The 19621-nt window shown below is 50.3% G+C and overlaps 1 protein-coding gene and 1 non-coding gene across 7 annotated transcripts in view; both read right to left on the bottom strand.

The window, feature by feature from the left end:
* Nucleotides 1-2066: 2066 nt before the first annotated feature.
* On the bottom strand, nucleotides 2067-2229 carry LOC115897939. The gene has a single exon (XR_004057713.1). It is a non-coding gene; the product is annotated as a U1 spliceosomal RNA (small nuclear RNA).
* Nucleotides 2230-6641: 4412 nt separating this feature from the next.
* EML1 (EMAP like 1) overlaps nucleotides 6642-19621 on the bottom strand; it is a 211863-nt gene continuing 198883 nt past the window's right edge. For all 6 annotated transcript variants that reach the window (XM_010353665.2, XM_010353666.2, XM_030931466.1 and 3 more), the window contains 5 exons: nucleotides 11960-12057; nucleotides 11749-11836; nucleotides 10186-10281; nucleotides 8864-8994; nucleotides 6642-8193 (listed from right to left, as the gene is read on the bottom strand). In XM_010353665.2, the coding sequence (XP_010351967.1) occupies nucleotides 8068-8193; nucleotides 8864-8994; nucleotides 10186-10281; nucleotides 11749-11836; nucleotides 11960-12057 (539 nt within the window). In that variant the 3' untranslated portion in view covers nucleotides 6642-8067. The remainder of the gene's footprint in view (nucleotides 8194-8863; nucleotides 8995-10185; nucleotides 10282-11748; nucleotides 11837-11959; nucleotides 12058-19621) is intronic.

Raw genomic sequence — 19621 nt, 5'->3', positions numbered from 1 at the left:
AGAAGGCTGCATGTGGAAGGCAGTAACTGCCCACCCACTGTCGCAAGGTGTGGGTGTGGGAGGCACAAGTGTCCCCTGAGACCAGATGTGAATTTCCGAGCAAGGATGGGACGGGTCGTCTAAGATCCTGTCTAGTGGGCTTCTCCGGAGGGTGGTGGGATCTCTGCAGGAAGGAGGCCGATGGAGGCAGCGCTCCCGGTGCTTCAGGGCTGCAGAAGGAGGCTGCACCTCAACAGAACACCTTCATTCAGGTCCAGGGCACTGCAGCTGAGAGGTGATCAGCAACGTTGGGGTTCTCCACGAACCTCTGAAAGTTCTCTCAGAAGGTCAGGTGAAACATACGCCACACCCACAAAGTCAACCAGAGTTTCCCTTTCTCTCTGTCTCTCCAAATCCCAACCCTTCCTAGCTCAGAACCAGCCCTGGCAAGCTGGAGAGAGGGGCGGTGCTCTGCTCTTCTGCCACTAGGTGGCGCACCTGCAGCTGGCCGCGGGGCTGCAGGGCGGTTGGGAGGGGAGGCTTTAAATTTATAACCTAAGTTCAAGGTCTTTTCATAATTACTTATTCAGTCTGCTAGATCAGCTACTCGTGTTTTCAGCCTAAATAACCAAATTTGTTCTTAACTGGCCCGCATTATAAGCCCAGGCGTCATCTGTGTTCCAGAGCCCCTGAATCTCGTGTCCCCTCCGGCTTCTTGCATGCCGGGGTCCCCTGAAATCAGGGGCAGTCAGCGGGAAAGTGTGTGCTACCCCCAGCCCCGCCCCAGCTCCCTAGTGCAGGATGGTGTGCGCGTGTATCCCACTTTTACTGAAACATAGAGTTGACCTACGGACCCCCGGGACACCCCGGGAGGGCACGGACTTCCTGCAGGGGAGGCTCCCCTTAGGCTCCTTCTTTCAAAAGGGAACTGGGAACTCCTAAAGGCTCCTGTGGTCCGGTCTGGCCTGTCATCAAGGTAGGGAAGATCCAGGCTGGGTGGCCCAGAAGGGGGTCTCCTGAGGTGGCCTAAAGTACAGCTGGGGACCTGGCAGGAGGGGCTGGAAGGAGCCCAGGTTTCAGACAGCACTGAGCATCCCGCCTGCAGGAGGAGGTGGGGAGGGGCAGGGACGCCACTGGGCATTGAGCAGTGGGGTCGGGGTACAGAATTGGGCTCTGAAGGGTTCAGAACTGGGGGCTGCATGCTTGACACCCCACCCTGAACTGCTCAGCAGGGAGGCCGGGCAGCTGTTCTATGCTCCTGTGCTGCAAGTCATGCAGTGCCAGGCTCTGAACCACAGGGTCAGGTTTGACAGCCCGAGAAACTGAAATCATCAAGTTCGTCAGCTGTTACAATGCCATGGTGTCCTCACATAAAGTGTTCTCACCACAGTGGCAGACTGAAGTATTCATAGGTGAAACCACACGGTGGCTTAGACTTGCATTTTTTTTTTTTTTTTTTTTTTTTTTTTTTTTTTTAGAGACAAGGTGTTGCTCTGTCACCCAGGCTGGAGTGCAGTGGCGCAATCACAGCTCACTGCAGCCTCCTGGGGTCAAGCGGGCCTCCCTCTTCAGCCCAAGTAGCTGGGACTACAGGTGCACTCTACCACACTCGGCTGAGGTTTTAGTTTTTTGCAAAGATGAGGTCTCGGTATATTGCCCAGGCTGGTCTCAAACTCCTGTAGGCTTGTTTTAAAAAATACTCCATTTTGGCCAGGTGCAGTGGCTCACACCTGTAATCCCAGCATGTTGGGAGGCTGAGGTGGGCAGGAGTTGAGACCAGCCTGGCCAACATGGTGAAACACTGTCTCTATTAAAGACACTAAAAAATTAGCCAGGTGTGGTGGCGGGCGCCTGTAATCCCAGCTACTCGGGAGTCTGAGGCAGAATTGCTTGCACCCCGGAGGTGGAGGTTGCAGTGAGCTGAGATCATGCCACTGCACTCCAGCCTGGGCAACAGGGCAAGACTCCGTCTCAAAAAAAAAAAAAAAAAAACCCCAAAACCAAACCAAACCAAAAAACTCCATCTCCCCCAAAAGTTAGGGGAGACAGAGGAAACAAGATTTTCTAAAAATTTTTTTTTCTTTAACCAGGGGAAAGCATGAACACAGCCCCCATGACCACAGATGATGCAGCCAAGTTTCCTACTTTTGGGGAAATTGCAGGGGTCAGCACGTCCGGAGTGCAGTGGATAAGCCTTGCCCTGGGAAGACCACTTTCATGATCATGGTATCTCCCCTGCCACATGAGTACGCTGATAATTTTTAGCCTGGGCGAGAGGCTCTCTCTCTACTTCTGTGTATGTTTGAAATGTTCTGTAAAGTTTTTTTTCGTTTTTTTTTTTTTTTGAGATGGAGTCTCGCTCTGTTGCCCAGGCTGGAGTGCAGTGGTGCGATCTCGGCTCACTGCAAGCTCCGCCTCCCGGGTTCACGCCATTCTCCTGCCTCAGCCTCCCGAGTAGCTGGGACTACAGGCGCCCGCCACCATGCCCGGCTAATTTTTTGTATTTTTAACAGAGACGGGTTTTCACCGTGTTAGCCAGGATGGTCTCGATCTCCTGACCTCGTGATCCACCCGTCTCGGCCTCCCAAAGTGCTGGGGTTACAGGTGTGAGCCACTGCGCCTGGTCTTTTGTTTTTTTTAGACTGACTTTTGCTCTTGCTCTCCAGGCTAGAGTGCAGTGTCATGGTGTTGGCTCACTGCAACATCCGTTTCCCAGGTTCAAGTGATTCTCCTGCCTCAGCCTCCCAAGTAGCTGAGATTACAGGCATGTGCCACCACACCCAGCTAATTTGTATTTTTAGTAGAGACAGGGTTTCACCATGTTGGCCAGGCTGGTCTTGAACTCCTGACCTCAGGTGATCTGCCTGCCTCGGCCTCCCAAAGTGCTAGGATTACAGGCATGAGCCACCGCACCCAGCCAAAGTTTTTTTAAAAAGAGAATCTGCAGGAAGAACAGGCCTGGATTCAGTTTTCTTTTTTTTTTGAGACGGAATCTCGCTCTGTCACCCAGGCTGGAGTGCAGTGGTGCGATTGCGGCTCATGACAAGCTCCGCCTCCTGGGTTGATGCCATTCTCCTGCCTCAGCCTCCCGAGTAGCTGGGACACCACGCCTGGCTAATTTTTTTGCATTTTTAGTACAGATGGGGTTTCACTGTGTTAGCCATGCTGGTCTTGATCTCCTGACCTCTTGATCCGCCTGCCTCGGCCTCCCAAAGTGCTGGGATTACAGGGGTGAGCTACCACGTCCGGCCCTGGAGTCAGTTTTCACCTTGTATCAAGCACGTGTTCCTCAGCTCCTTTTCACCAAAACCTGTCCCCCAAGTTGTGGATTGGACCATTCCTGTCTGCCCTTTCCTATGTGCTCCTACGCCTGAAACACAGGATGACAGCAGCCTGTTCCCAAACCACAGAAGAGATGGCTAATGAATGGAATAGCCAACCTTTGGACAGTGGAAGTAACCATTCAAAAAAATGTGGGGGGCTGGGGAGATGCCAGAATAGGCTTTCCAGTGACGCACAGCAGCCCTTGCCACGGAGCCCCTCTCACCCCGGCGGCCAGGCACCTAAGATCTACCAGTGCCAAGAATCCACTGAACTTTGCCTCTCCCCAGCTCCAACTGGCCTGGAAACTCCCTCCACCTCTTCACCCCCACCCCCACTGGGCTCCTGACAGCCCTGTGCGACCTGTGGCCTCATGTTCTCTCTTCCCTACATGGCTGAGGCTGTCCCCACCTTGCCTGTATCTCCTGCCAGGCACTGCCTGCGAGTGGTGATGCTGGAATGCCGGTTGCTAAGCCAGTGCAGAGCCCACACTGGCTCCTGGTGAGCACCGCATCGAGCTGCCCTGCTGCTAGGGACACAAGATCCTCCGTGTGCGGGACTATCTTCTGCTCCACCACCGCCCTCCTGGCTCTCCCTCCCCTCGGCAGCTCCCTTACCTGCCCTTGGATACTGGAGTCCCCCAAGCTGGCTCGGAAGCCTCTTCTCCTGGCTTGGGTTGAGCAATCTACAATCTCAAGCACACCTGGGCTCCCAAAACCAGCCTCTGAGGAAAGCCTCCTGTGTTTATCTCCCGCAGGATGTTTGTGCTGGGCCTGCAGAGCCGAATGCCAACTTTGCCCTTGCAGTTGGATGTCAACTGTCTTCACCTGATCCAGGCCTGACTTACTACTCTCCTTCAGACGGGCGGGGTCTGCATTTTAGCTCATGGCACTGTCATCCCACCAGAGAAGCAGTCAGGGATCTGGGACTCACCCCCGCCCACATCCACTCCATCTGCGCGCCCTGCTGACACCACCCCACAAACCTCTCCGCAACAGTGCTCCCACCTCCCCACTCCACGCCGCCATCACCGCCCACTGAGATGACAGGAAGGCCCCCACCCATCAGTCCCCAGCCTGGAAGACCTTTCAGAACTGCAGTGGGAACCCTTCCCTGCCTAACCCACCAGTGGCCCCCCTTTGCTATTGGGATTTGGAATAAAGCCCTTAACATGCCCCCCAGGCTCTGCCTCTCACAAGCTGCCCCAGACTCCCATGCCCAGCTGTGCTCTCGAATTTCCCTCAAAAGGGTTTTGCAAATGCTGGCCGCAGCCTCCGGTGCCTCTCTCCCCACTCTCCCAGGTCATTTCCTTCTCTTGCTGCCAGGGAAGCTTTCTGGAGTCCCCACACTCGCTCACGTCTTCCAGTGAGATGCTCTCAGTTCCATCCTGGCTTGTATGGTGGTCATCTAGCATGTGGCTGGGCATGCCTTCTGCTAACCTCTGGTTCCTCTGATGCCACGTAGATGCCCCAGGGCAGGCACTGGGGTGGTTTTGCCCATCCTTATATTCCCAGTGCCCAGCACATGTTCGTTAAGATAAGTTTGGAACAAGTGCCAGTCTTGGGGAAGTTATTTCCTTCTCCAAGCCTCAGTGTATCTGTCAAATAGCCCTGCTTTCCCTGCAGGCTATCACAAGCCTACAAAATCCCCCAAACACCCGCAGAATGACAGACGGCTCCCTTCCCTGGTGGTGTCACTCTTCAAATCAACTTCCCAGGCCCTGGAGGCAGGCAGCAGCCAGCTGGCAGCCTCCAGAGTCCCCAGAGAGACAGGGTCTCATTTTGCCACCCAGGCTAGAGTACAGTGGTCTGACCAAGGCTCACTGCAGCCTCGACCTCCCAGGCTCAAGCAATCCTCCCACCTCGGCCTCCAGAGTAGCTGGGATGACAGGCACACACCACTACACTCAGCTACTTTTAAAAGTTTTTGGTAGAGATGGGGTCCCACTGTGTTGCCCAGGGTGGTCTCGAACTCCTGGGCTCAAGCGATCCTCCTGCCTCAGCCTCCCAAAGTGCTGGGATTACAGGCTGGGCCACTGTGCCTAGCCTCTTTTATGATTTTCTTAACATTTCATCTCCTCTAGCTTACTTTATTCCAAGAGTGTACTATAGAATACATATTAACAAAGTATGTGGAAATTGTTCTCAGTGAGGCGTCCAGTCAACAGTAGGCTATCAGTAGTTAGGTTTTTGGAAAGTAAAAAGTTATATGTAGATCTCTGCGTGTGGGGGGGTCAGCACCCCTAACCCTGCTGCTGTTCAAAGGTCAACTTACTCTTCTGCAAGCTTTAAAGCATGTGAACGCCAGTGCCTACCCTGTTCTTGAGGAAATCCAGTGTTCCCTTGATACTTGACCTTATCTAAACAGGACTGCCACGGAGACTTTACTCTGCAAAAGCAACAATTTCATCTTAACACAAAGTTTAAAATGGTAAATTAAAAAAAAATCTCAAGTGCTTTTTGTTCACTGGAAAATTCTCTCATGCTAACAGACTTAATTATCGTAACTACAAATAAATTGTAATCTTTCCTTTCCTTTCATCTTTCCTCATCTTACGTGTTGCAGGGAAGCCAAGCTAAGAGCTGCCCGGTTCCTGAGCCTCTCGTTCCGGAAGAATCCTGGAGGTTCAAGGCCTTGCTTGCCTGAGAGGTGCTGAGCAGCGGCACAGGGCCATTGCTTGCTGTGTTAACAGTGACTGAATGAACAGGGAACACCTGCAAGGTTAATACTGCACTGGTCAAAGAATTTCATTTACAATGAAATGAAGCCATTTTAAATCCATCAAATTCATTCATTCATTCATTCATAAAATGGTTAATTCATTATAAAGAGAGTTATAGTAGTTTACATATATATAAAATAGTACATATATCTAAAATAGTAGTATATTTGTGTGTGTATTTTTTTTATCCTTTGTCTATTATTAAGCTTGGAAAATAGGAGTACATAGAAATAAAAGTAGACCTTACTGACATGTAAATCAATAATGAATGCATTTTCTTTCCCTCATCTTATTCCCTCCACTGTTAATTGAAAAACAATTGCTTTTGCCAGTATTCACAAAACCTGTTAATTGAAAAACAATTGCTTTTGCCAGCATTCACAAAACCACGTAAACTGACAACTGAGTATGGTAATAGGCCAAATCCTTTATAGTTATCTCCCCTAATGAATGTTTCCACACCATCTGCAAACTATAGTCTCATCTGCAAACTACAGTCTCATCTGCAAATGGCCCAGGTGAGAACAAAATCTGCATATGAAACAGAACATACTGTGAATCATATCTAATTTTAAATATTTTAATTTATATGCTTTCATGAATATAGGTCAATAAGAAATCCACTTTTCAGATTTTATTTCATTATAGAATATATTTGACAAGGATACATACAAACAGATTCATCTTCAATAATACATGGTGTTTACTGGTGCCCCGCACTTCCGCAGTAGGCCGGTGATGTCATCAAAAATGTTTCTGAAAGTTGCACTTAATCAGCCACTCTAAACAACCAGTGCCATAGAGCTCAGATAATTCCATTCATTTGCTTGCCTAGAATGAGTAAAAATCTTAATATTTGTTTTAAAGTCTGTTTATTACTCTTCTATTTAAAAATTTGAGATACATTCCCCAATGTAAACAATAAATTTCAATCTGTCACACAATCGAAATGGATAAGGCCTTCTTGACAAATTTCTGCCACCTCCGTTTAACGCATCGAAACTCAATCTTATCTCATACTGTAATGAGTCGCCCATGCACAAAAGACAGGAAAAGCAGCTGCCCTTGGTACCTGGTGGAACCCTTCGAGACTTCTCTCTGCAGGTTTACGGTACGCTCGAGAGAGATCTTTCTGACTTGGTCTACTTGGTCGTAAAATACAAATATACAATGTCCATAAGCATAAGACAGTAAAGCCTAGTCTTACATATTTATTATGAATTGCTAGAATCCTATACAAGTACAATATCATCTCATGCCAAGTAATATACACAAGAAGGTGGCAAAATGTCTCACCGTTAATCAGGGCATGTGAACAAGGGATGGGGGATGCAAGCCAGGTGGGTGTGAAGAGGCTGACCGCATCTGGTTAGGCAGGACGGTGTCACTGAAACTTGGAAACGCCTGTGTACCCTGCTGAAATATTTAAGTCAATTAGGAGTAGAATCTGCTCAGCACAAGAGGAATACAAGCCCTCTCTCACAGCCTCCCCATGGGAGAATGTAAGGAAACCTTGGAAAATGTAACCAAATACAGTCTCATCTTTGAGTCTCCTGATTCAGCCGTGCAAATCAGTTATTCACTCTTCTTAAGTGATCTATCCTTTTAGGACCAACTCCTCAACAGCCATCATGGTTCAGTACCTCATTATCATCATAAATATTTGACTTAGCAAGCTAGATGGTGAAACAGTGAAGACTATATACAATGTTTTAAAAGGCATTCTGTGACCATTTTTGAAGAGTTCATAGAAAAGTTACTAAGAATATACCAGTTACTTCTGTTGATGTCGCTGTAATGTAAACGTTGGAACCTTGTTGGTATTCAATGTGCACTGTGTCATATATTATACAACAAAAGTGAACATGGAACCACTGATCCGCTGTGGCGCCCGCTGACGCACTAAGCTAAGGTAGCCGGCAGAGGGCACAGTTTTCCTGAGGTTTGTAAGAATTTTTTAAACAAAACAGAAATCACAGTGACCAAGGGTAATGTGAGTCTGTGTCTTCCTTGCCCATGCTGCTCCCCACAGCTCTCGGTGGGGGCTAAATAACGCGCCACTGCATGATGCTCGTGTCTTTCCCGCCCGTGGAGATGAGGTGGCTGTCTTCACAGAGGAAATCGACGTTGGTGACGTGGCTGCTGTGCCCACCGTAGATGTGGCTCGGAGCCTGGAGGGAATGACATGGGGGAAAGCTTCCTTTACTACAAGACAAACCGTCTGGGATGGAAAGTGCTTGAATTCTCGCTGCATGCTTTCATTCCTTTACTCGCCCTCCACTCGGCAGCTCTCACTTGGGCACCTGTTCTGTGCGTGACACAGAAGGGACACAGAAACAAAGCCCACAGTCCTCGTGGCCTGGTAGGGGACAAATACGAGCAAATGACTGCCCTCGGCTGAGAGATACGTTCAATATCAGAGGTGCCAGGTATGAGGTCGCCCCAAAAGCGGGCCTAACCAGGTGCCCAGGGCTGAGGGCGAGGGATCTCCTCGCTGAAGGAGGATCAGGGTCAGAGTGACGGAGGATGAGGGAGGGTGCCCCAAGCCTCAGGGCTGGCTCAGCTGAGCAGGGCCGCAGCAAGGGGGCCGTGGCGGAGGGCAGAGCCGTGAGCCCGTGGAGCCACAGAGGTAGACGAGCGGATCTGAAGGGCTCTGTGGGTCCTGTGGGGCTTGGGGTTTCCCTCAGGGCGGCCGGAAGTGCTCAGGGCACGGATAACAGAGTTACATCTGCCTTTGTGACTGGCAGCACTCACAGCCCATTTCCATTTAGTCTCCCAACAGGTCGGGCATACGTGCACGCCCCACGGGGGATAAGATTAGCGAAGAAACAAGCTCTTTACCCTGAACTGCGAACAGGGGTATGAGAAGAGGTGCACTTTGCCAAAGTCGTCGCCTGTTGACAGGAGTTTCTTCTCGTGGGCCCGACAGACGGCATTGATGTCGGTTCCATCTGAGCCTTCTGGCCACACTCCTAAAACAAAGACCACAAACAGCGCTGGAGACATCAGGGCCACAGGGTCACGGCATGCAGGAGCCGCCCACTGGACAGTCCTGAACACAAAACTGCCTCAAGTCCAGCTTTAGAAACAAGGGTCAAAAAAGCACAACAGCCTCGGTTCCTGGCCTCTCCCTGTGCACCCAGTCTTCTCTCACTCAGGCCCGTCTCCAGTGCTCTGCTGTGCGAAAGGAGCAAAAACAAGCTTTCTGAGCTGCCAGGTCTTTTGAGGCCTCTTCTTGAGGCCAAGGCAGATGGTACCAGGAACCCCGGTTCTCAATGCAATGCCTCTCCTTGATCTCGGAAGCATCTGGTGGGGAGCTGCCCTGTCCTCAAGCCTGCGGTTTCCTTGTTATTGCTGTAACTCGCTACATGAGTGGGTGTCTCCAAAGGCCTTTTAACCCTGGGTGTGCACGTGTTTCTTGGGGTCACTCACTGTGGCTGCTGCTTGCTTGGGGCAGCCTGGCAGCTGTGCCCATCATTACTGGCTCCAGGCTCTGCATCCCTGAGCCCAGGTGGGCCTGGAGGATGGGTGGGTGGAGGACCCTTTTAACAATACCTGTGGCTAGGAGAGGGCTGGATGCATGTCGGGTTTTTGACGGGTTGCTCTGGAGCGAACCTCTGGATCTCAGCACTGAACACCACAAAATTGCAAATTCTCACCAATCTACTGACTTGTGGTCTTATGTAAAGAGACAATAAATACTACCTTTAAAAATTCGATTAGTTTGCAGCCCTTTAATTTAGGTTACTTATGAATACATTCCTAAAGTGAACTTTGAAGAAAGTGAAAATTTTAGTTTAAGAACAAAAAAAATATAAATAATAACCCTCACAAATGATAAGTTGACTGAGTGCCATCTGGCCCACCCAGGTCCACATGGCACAACCTGATAGGAGAGGGTTCCAGGGAGTTCTCTCAGGATCCGCCGCCCTGTACGATGGAGAAGGGTTAAAAACTCATTTTTCCGGTGTTTCTCAGCAGGCCATGGCCAGGCAAGCTCTGGCCAGACCCCAGGGTGCGGCAGGAGGTGTGTCGCATGGGCCTCCGGTAGCAGCAGAGCAGTCTGACAAGACTGGTGACCATGAGACTCCATAGCTACTGAGGACATATTTTAAAAGGAGACACTCTTTTGTTGGAACCAGTGAAATCTGCAGCAAACTCACCAAAAACATGGAATCCCAAAGTGCAGGTATAGGTAGCCCATTCAATGTCTCTCGTAGTTTCCACACTTACGACTTGCTTACAGGCAGAGGGAACCCCTGCAAAAAGCAAACACAGTCTGGTGACATCTAAGCCAAGGCCCCACCCCTCCCCTGAGCAAGGCTAGCCCCCAGAGCCGTGCCCCGTTGGGTACAGAGCCCTCCCCGGAGAGGGAGACCCTCCACTGCCCAGTCGGGTGGGAACCCCATGTGCACAGCTGTGAGCTCCCCTGGAACTGAGCCCGAGCCCCTGGGCCTGGGTGGAGACGCCCTCTTCTTTGTTTTTTTCCCATCTCCGTCTCTGTTTCCCAGTCTGGCTTCTCTTGTCTCTGGTTCCTGGGTCTCCGCTTGCTGCTTGCCCCTGCCAGGGCCCCTGAACACAGCTCTGCCTCTGCTGTCAGGACCCCCAGCTTCCCCACACCCCTCAGTCCCTTCAGCTCAGAGTCAGGAATGGAGGTTACTGAAACCAGTCACACCAAGGGCCTCCCAAGGAACATTTGTGTGTTCCCCAAATGAGTTCTCACCAGCAGAGTACGAGACCTCATCTGAGAAGGTTCTAGACCCAGGGACTGTGCCTGAAAACCATCCTGTTCCTGTGCCTGTGTCAGGCAGGACCTGGACAGGGAGGGGGTGAGACGGTGTGGCTGCCTCCCCACTGGAGGGAGCTCAGTCTTGGTACACACTGCCCTGCTTTCCCTGCCGCCAGTGGTCCTGCCTGTCCTGGTCCTCAACAAGTGGTGACACTCAAGTGAGTGTGACTCCCCCACCCCTGTGGGCTCTTGGGGCCTGTGTTTTGGGCTCTGAGCCCTTCTCTGCATCATAGGGCCAAGCCAGAAAGCGCTGTAGATCATCTGAGAAGATGCAGGGGAGGAACGCTGCGCTTTCTAGTAACTTCCAGCACGCAGCAGTGAGGCCTTCCTTGTGCCCCGTGAGCTGACCTGTGTGGCTGAGAGTGCGGCACGTGGCAGGTGCTTGGTGGGCGTCTGAGGAACCAGTGCATGGCACGAGGATGTGCTTATAAGTGCCAGCCTCGATCATCCTCACCGTGCCTGGGCCCAGAGACTGGCCAGGGTGGGGTTGGAAGAGGAGGAGGAGGGGTCCCAGGGCTGCTGTCTACCCAGGTGGGAGGGACTTCATGGTCCCTCCTGTGAGGATGACACCTTGACATGCTCTCCTCTTGCCTGGATAGCTCTGGACCCACTCACATTGGCCACATCCACCCAGACCCACCCCCTTCTGCCACATCTGCCTGCCCCCAGAACCCCTCTGCAGGGCTCGGCCTTCTTCCCCTTTGGGCAGGCCCTGCATCTTCTCCTCCACAGCGGCTCGCAGTTGGCAGGAAACCAGCAAGGACCCAAGAGGCCACTCAGCCCCACTCCTCTATGTTACAGAGGCAGAAACCACGGCCTAGAGATGATGGCACGTGCCTGAGTCACACGGGAGGTGGGTTTCCACAGAGGCCTCCCGGGTCTCAGAGTGAACACTTTCTGAGCTCGAGACTTCCTACAACCCCAGGGTGGTACTCACAGTAGAGGATTTCATAGTCTCCGGAATTTGACACGAGGAATTGCGAGTTTACAGACCAGTCCAGGTGAGTAATGAAGCTGGAATGACCCTGGGAGAGAAAAACACCCTCTTCATTTCACCGGCCTTAGAAGTCCCTGCCAACGCCGTTCCACGTAGTTAAATGACTGCACGCAGGTACAGCAGAAGCGACAGGGCCACTGTCAGCGCTTACCGAGCACTTGCCCACTCGCGTGTACTTCCTCCCGTTGTCACTGACGCCATATATATAGATGCAGTTGTCATGCGAGCCTATGGCTAAGAAATTCCCATCTATAAAAAGATGACAAATCACATTTCAGATGTTAACAATACACATTTTATTCGTTACAAAGGATAATGGTAACTGCCACCAGATTTAGACAAAATCGCCAGATTAACATATTATTGCCAAGAGAAACATCTGCTTTTGAATGAATCCTCTGCTACTTCCAAAGCTATCTTTTGAAAAATATACACCTGGCCAGATGATAAAATCTGGTAAAGATTTATAAATTTTTATGAACTCTTTTGTTTTTGAGACAGCGTTTTGCTGTATCACGCAGGCTGGAGCGCAGTGGTGTGATCATAGCTCACTGCAGCCTCAACCTCCTGGGCTCAAGTGATCCTAGGCAAGTAGCTGGGACTACAGGCGTGTGCCACAACACGTGGCTAATTTAAAAACATTTTTTTTTTTTGTAGAGTTGGAGTCTCGCTGTGTTGACCAGGTTGGTTTCAAACTCCTGAGCTCAAGTGATCTGCCTGCCTTGGCCTCCCAAGGTGCTGGGATTACAGGCGTGAGCCACTGCACCCTACACATTCTTTTCATACAATTTTATGAAATCTTATAGGCCCTTCCCTGTCCCAATCACTGAAGGATAGAGACTAAATTCCTTGGAGGGGCCCACAAAGCCCACCAGGATGGCCTTCCAGCTACGTCACTCCTCACTGAACACACGGGTTTACTCAGGCCTCTGTACTCACTGCCCCCTGCCTGGACAGCCCTTACCGCCTCTCTTTCCAGGGGTATCTTAGTATTTTCTCCCCCTGGGTTTCTGGTTCTGGGAGGGCCTAAGGACTCAGGCTGTGATGCTTGTGTGGAAACACACGGGAAGGAGCCCTTTGCAACAAAAGGCAGCAGCAGCCCTGGTGGCTGGAAGCGACCACACCGTGCACACCGCGCAGGGAGGAGGACCCAGGGCGCCCAGGACAGGAAACCGGGCCTGGAGGTGAGTCCGGGAAAAGGTCAGACTTTCCTGAGCCAGCAAGCAAAAAGAAGGACTGGAAACCTGGAGCCACGCAGGCTCCAGAACAGAATGCAGGGTAGCGGGGGTCTCTCCACTCCAGCTAAGGGGGCTGCAGGTCCTCCATCCACAAAACACAGTGAGCAGCACATTTTCATAGCGGTCGGGAGGCTCCACGTGGACAATATCTGTACAGGGCCTGGTGCTCACAGGAGCTTATGTAAAGCATCAGGAAGGGTTGTTTCTCCCCTCCCTCTTTCCTGTGATTTTCCTTCTGCCAGGCAGGAATCCTGCAGGACCCAGGGTGGCCTGGCGCCTCAGGAAATGGTATTTTAGGAAGTGTTGGCCTAGGCCAGGTCAAAATAGGGGTGATGTAAGACCAATGCAGCCTATCCAAATCAAGAATCCTGAAGGAATGAGGCAAATACACATTTTTTGCTGAAAAAAACAAAAAGGACTACTGTAGCCAGAGATGGGCTGTCATCGGCTGCTGATGAGGCTCGAGAAGGCCAGGTGACCACGCCGGAAACCAACTGTCCTTGCGATCAGTGCCTGCAACTGGCCATGCCTGGACAGCAACAGTGACGATGACCACAATAAACATGAGATGCTACTAACAATGGCCACTTAATGATACCAATTACAATTACTAAATGGCCAGTATGGAATTTTTTTTTTTTAGATGGAGTTTCACTCTTGTTGATCAGGCTGGGGAGTGCAATGGTATGATCTTGGCTCACTGCAACCTCCGTCTCCTGAGTTCAAGCGATTCTCCTGCCTCAGCCTCCCAAGTAGCTGGGATTACAGGCACATGCCACTGCACCTGGCTAATTTTTGTATTTTTAGTAGAGATGGGGTTTCACCATGTTGGCCAGGCTGGTCTTGAGCTCCTGACCTCAGGAGATCCACCTGCCTTGGCCTCCCAAAGTGCTGGATCACAGGCGTGAGCCACCGTGCCCGGCCCAGTCAATATGTTTGAGAGTCTGCTATGTGCTAGGTCCAATTCTAAACTCTTTCTGTATTAACTTATTTAATCCTTGTAACAACCTCACGAAGTAGATGTAATTATCCCCATTTTTCAAGAGAGGAAAGTGAGGCGTGTACAATAAACTAACTCGTCCAAGGTTGCACAGGTTTCCTGAAACTGGCTTAAACCCAGGGAGTCTGCCTCCAGGGGCACTGCCCCTCCGACCAGCTGTAGGGTAAAGAACAGCTGAAAATCTGTCATGTGACACGGCAGGGGATTGGCTGTCCACTCTTATGCAAAAGGTCTCAAAGAACTACTTGATCAGGCCAGGTGCAGTAGCTCACGCTTGTAATCCCAGCACTTTGGAAGGCTGAGGTGGGCAGATCACCTGAGGTCAGGAGTTTGAGACCAGCCTGGCCAACATGGTGAAGCCCTGTCTCTACTAAAAATACAAAAACTAGCTGGAGGCAGTGGCACACACCTGTAGCCCCAGCTACTAGGGAGGGTGAGGCTTGAACTGGAGAATGCCTTGAACTCGGGAGGCGGACGTTGCAGTGAGCCGAGATCGCGCCACTGTACTCTAGCCTGGGCGACAGAGCGACATTCTGTCTTAAAAAAAAAAAAAAGAACTACCTCATCATTTGTGAACTCAAAAAATAATGAGGTCTCTTTCATAATGGAACCATTTGTTTGTTTTTTTTCTTGAGACGGGGTCTTGCTGTGTCACCCAGGCTGCAGTGCCACAGTGCAATCCCAGCTTACCACAGCCTCGACCTCCTCAATTCCTGCCATGGTCTCCAGAGCAGCTGGGACTACAGGTATGCGCTACTATGCCCAGCTAATTTTTTAATTTTTTTTGTTGAGACGGGGGTCTCACTATGTTGCTCAAGCTGGTCTTGAACTCTTGCGCTCAAGCAAAACGTCCTCGGCCTCCCAAAGCGCTGGGATTACAGGTGTGAGCCACTGTGCCCAGCCATAATGGAACTATTTGTTATTTAACAAACAGGTTTAAGGCAATTGGTTAATTACTTAAGAAAAAAAGTCATGTTACAACATCATCCCCCAAAAAAGTTCACTTAAAAATGAGCTTCGAGGCACAATTTTCATGCAGTAAAATGCACACATTTCAAGTGCATGGTTCGAGGAGTTTTGACAAATACACCTGTGTAACCACCATCCCCATATCAGTTTTTTCTTTTTTTTTTTAGATGGAGCTGCCCAGGCTGGAGGGCAATGGTGCATGGACCCTCTGCCCCTCTGCCTCTTGGGTTCAAGCGATTCTCCTGCTTCAGCCTCCCAGGTAGCTGGGATTACAGGTGCCTGCCACAGCGTCTGGCTAATTATTTTGCATTTTTAGTAGAGATGGGGTTTCGTCACGTAGGCCAGGCTGGTCTCGAACTCCTGATCTCAGGTGATCCACTCGCCTCGACCTTCCAAAGAGATGGGATTACAGGCATGGACTAACACGCCCGGCCCCCATATCTGTTTTTAAAAATGAATGAAACAGGACTTTACAATCTCTTTCAGCAATCCACTTCTATCTCTGACAGCCTTAATCAGATTGTAATTCCTCTTCCCCATTATAATCCACAGTCTTCATGCAGGAGTTGAAGCTCCCTTCTGCCTGGGAAGTCCTCCCTGCAGAGGGGAACCGGCTGATTGTATCGTCCACATCCCCAGGCCTCTGCACAGGTATGGAAAGATGTCCTAGGAGGCCCTCATCTTCCTTGTGGACAACTCTGACCACCCCACCCCCCCCCACCCCACCCAGGTCTCCACATCCTTAGCACACACCCACCAGTGCATGATGTGGAAATGCAGGCAGTGTCTCAGAGTCAAAGGCAGAACCAGGAGAAATGTTTTCTTCCTCAGAGCAGGTGCCTCCCAGCCCCTGGCCCCCACCACAAAAAAAACTCAAAACGACTTTGACCACAATGACTGCCCGGGAAGATAGCAGAGTGTGAGGATGAGAACGTGGTCTTTGAGGCAGAAAAATGGGGTTCAAATCCTAGCTCTTTTACCTACATTCATCCATAAATATATAAAACCAACTGCCTAAGAAATCAAAACCAACCAGCGTTCGTCAATGTGCTAACCAGAGGCCAGATGAAACCCAGCACAGCCTGTTCCTTGGGTCCCACAGAGCCCTTTTTCTTTCCCTAATTGTTCTCCTCTCCTCCAAAAACTCTCAGCCTCATTCCCCAGCTCTCTCGGAGACTGAGATTCCTAAACGTACTCCACTGAAATAAGCTAGGATTTGGCCCCAAATGAAAACCAACTGGAGAACTCACAAAGACACGGGAACAAGAGTCCAGCACTCAGGGGAGAAGGACAACCTTACTGCTGTTTTCTACTGATTGCTCACTCTTGACCAGGCAGGGGGCTGGGGGCTTCAGTCAAGCCCAACAGCACCCCAGCAGAGGGTTCAATTAGACTTGCTCTGCAGATGAGGAAACTGAGGCTTAGTAACTTCTGTACGGCAACACAGCCAGGCGAGTGGCACAGTCAGAAATCCTTGCTTGCTTGCAAAGTACCTGCATGCTGATGAGTGAGATCTTGGGGTGGAAGATGGTCTGCAGGTGCAGGAACAACCGTGCAGCTATGGTGCAGCCTCTCTCCTGGCACAGACTGTAATTTTGGGCTTGGAGACAAGACTGCTGCATCTGCACAGGGATTGGCCCAGGGAAGGGGGATGCCACATGGCAGGGGAAAGGACTGGCTCGGTGGCAGGGGCTGCATCACCACAGCTCTCAGACCCGGGCAGACAGGGGATTTGACACTGCAAGTGACAGAGTGAAGGCCAGATTCTGAGTCGTTCTAGTAAAAGCAGAAAAAACCCACCTTTCAAACAACGACATGGATAAGATCAAAGAAGAGAAATACAATTGCAGGACCAGTTGCACCTGGTCCTTTCTGGGCTTCTCTCTTTCATCTTCATGTTCAGATTTTTACCCTAGTTTCAATGAGCTGAAACTAGAACAGGCAGGCTAAGGATCTGCAGTTGGGCTTAATAAGTAGGAAATTATTTTCTTCCTATTTCTGTTCTTTAAAAGAGTACAATCTTAATTCAATCAAAACTCCATTCTGTCCAATCATAAAGTGCTCTATAAGACTCTTGACATGCATGTTAAATATGAGAACTGTCACTATGAAGCTTCTGTATTTAATAAGTCTATGAGGGAGCGGGATTTTGCTAACACTTTACTGACTGTGGTTGTAATCAACTTCCATGTAACATTAGCTTATCAGCAAAAGACCATGTTATGTAAAACAGTTCATAAACGAAAAAGCAGTTGCCAAAACATGCCTGAGATGGGTACTCAGTGATCCATGGGAATTCTCTAGGCTCGTGGCTCTGAGCACATGCCAAAGAACCCCCACCCGCTCTGGGTGATTCGCATGCACTCCTGGAGGGCTCGGCTTCGTGGTCGGGTTCCAGGTGTGCGCCCAGAGTTCCAGGGCTGACTTTCTGAACCTCCCTCTTTCACCCACGGTGAGGTACAGACCAACAACTCAAACCTGGGCCCGCCCGTCGTGCGAGAAGTGAGAAATCACCAGAAAGATTTAGTTCTCAACTGCTGCTAAAGTTTTGACTGCCCAGTTTATGAGGCAACCCCTCAGACCTGCGCCCCTGCACAGTTAACATCAGCCTTGAACCTTGATTTGCAAAACAGCCCCAGTTCCTCCTAAAGCTCCATCTCCACAATCCCAGTCTGTGGCAAAGGGTCAATGTCCACCCACATCACTAAGTGTGAAGGTGGCATTTATCCCTGGGCAGGGGGCCTGCGGCTGGGGGCTCGTCGGTCCTTCCCATGTCCTGGAGGCCCAGCTCCACCTATAAAGCTCAAGAACTGCTACTAGCTTTTCCTCTGGCCATCAGCAGAACCCTCAGAGCTTTCCTGAGACTGACGGAATGAGAAAAAGCCCTCACCATTTCATCATGGTTCCCTTCTTAGCACAGGGTGCTGCTACCTTGGAGATGGGCTACAGACCTCAGCTGGGATTTTGGCAGCAAGTTTCTGAAATTCCATGTCAATGGCAATCTGTGTTTGGGCATCCAATGCTGTCTTTCTCTCTCTCTTTAGTTTTAGGTCTGTAAATACTTAAATCCAAAAAGGAGATAGTAATCCGCAACAGTATAGCCTACATGCTGGAAAAATCTTGTGTAACCAGAAAACTCACACTGCTGATCACATTTTGCTTTGTGTCCACTGCACTGTAGTTAGTTACAGCTACATTCATGCATGCAACTAACCTGTCATAAACCCTGTGCTAGGAGCTAGCTGGGCACACAGTGCTGAACAAAATAGGGTCCCTCCCATTATGGAACTATGGGTCACTCCACAGGGGTCTGAGTCCACCATCTGAGTGCCGCTCCTGGGGCCATCAGTGCTGCTGTTACTGAAGATGATAGCACATCCCCTGTGACATCTGCATAATGCTCTGCAGAGAACTCACTCACACTTCTTTCAGTTGGGCCTCATGGTAACTCACTGTCTGATCTGAAAAGGTCACCTGGCTAACTAAGGGAGGACACTAGATTCAGATGCAGTTGGCCTGGCCCTGGCTTAGGGCTTTCACTTTTGCCCCACACAGCTCCCAGGCAATGACTCTGAAGCCAAGAAGCAGAGTTCTAGTAGGAAGAGCTCTCTGCTCTCCAGGGAATGGTCATGAGTGTAACCGACAAGAAATAGAAATATGCTTCCCAACAGACCCGCTCATGTTAGCAGGCGCTGACAGGTATCGGAGGGCTTTCCAGGAAAGAGGCTGCAGATGAGGCCCTCGTGCCTTCAGCAGACGTTCAAAATCACCGAGAAAATGGTGAGAAACACAGGACAGGATACAGAACACTGGCTACATTAACAGAAAGAAATGTGACACTGAAGAGGTCATGAATGAAAGGCATTCCAAGTCAGGCTCCTTCTCGACATGGAGAAAGGGCTGCCAGGGGGGCTGAGCAGGTGTCCGTTTAGGGTGAGAAGTTATGAACGTGGTTCAGGGACAAGGTACAAGCATCCAAAAGAGATGCTCTATCAGATTCTCTCTAAAGCTCGAGGACACGTCCCACTGTGAGGCAGAGTCGACGCTGTCAATAAGGTTATAAACTAGAAGATCTCTACAGAGACCAGCAGCTCAGAGTCAGCCACGTATTTCCCACAACCAAAACTCCAATTTCCAAGAGTGTCAGCACTTGGACACTCTTGCGCAGCCAAATGGCCTGCGCTTGACAGAAAAACAGTATTTCCTACAACATAATCACATAATGAAAAGGCTTAGAGACAATCCCCTACCCCGTGGCAATGAGCACTCCGAACACCCATATTGTAATCTCCTCCCTTCAGATGAAAAAGGAAGGAGGGCCTCCTGAGAGAAAGGGCTATAGGTAAGAAATGTATACAAGTATCCTGAAACAACTTGTTATGCCAGAGAACGAGTATTAAAGGCTCCTGAGGTCATGTCAAAAGGACCCAGGAGCGAACTAGAGTAACTTCCACTGGCCAATGATGAATACATTGTTCCACCTAATGTAATATACTAGAACATAGCAAATATACTTCAATCCATAATGGCACCAAAACCACACCACCACCACCAATACCACCACCACTACCACCACCACTGCTACTGCCACCGCCACCACTGCCGC

The sequence above is a fragment of the Rhinopithecus roxellana genome, chromosome 5 (genome assembly GCF_007565055.1).
Source record: "Rhinopithecus roxellana isolate Shanxi Qingling chromosome 5, ASM756505v1, whole genome shotgun sequence".
NCBI classification, from domain to species: domain Eukaryota; kingdom Metazoa; phylum Chordata; class Mammalia; order Primates; family Cercopithecidae; genus Rhinopithecus; species Rhinopithecus roxellana.
This window is presented reverse-complemented; position numbering and strand designations above follow the sequence as displayed.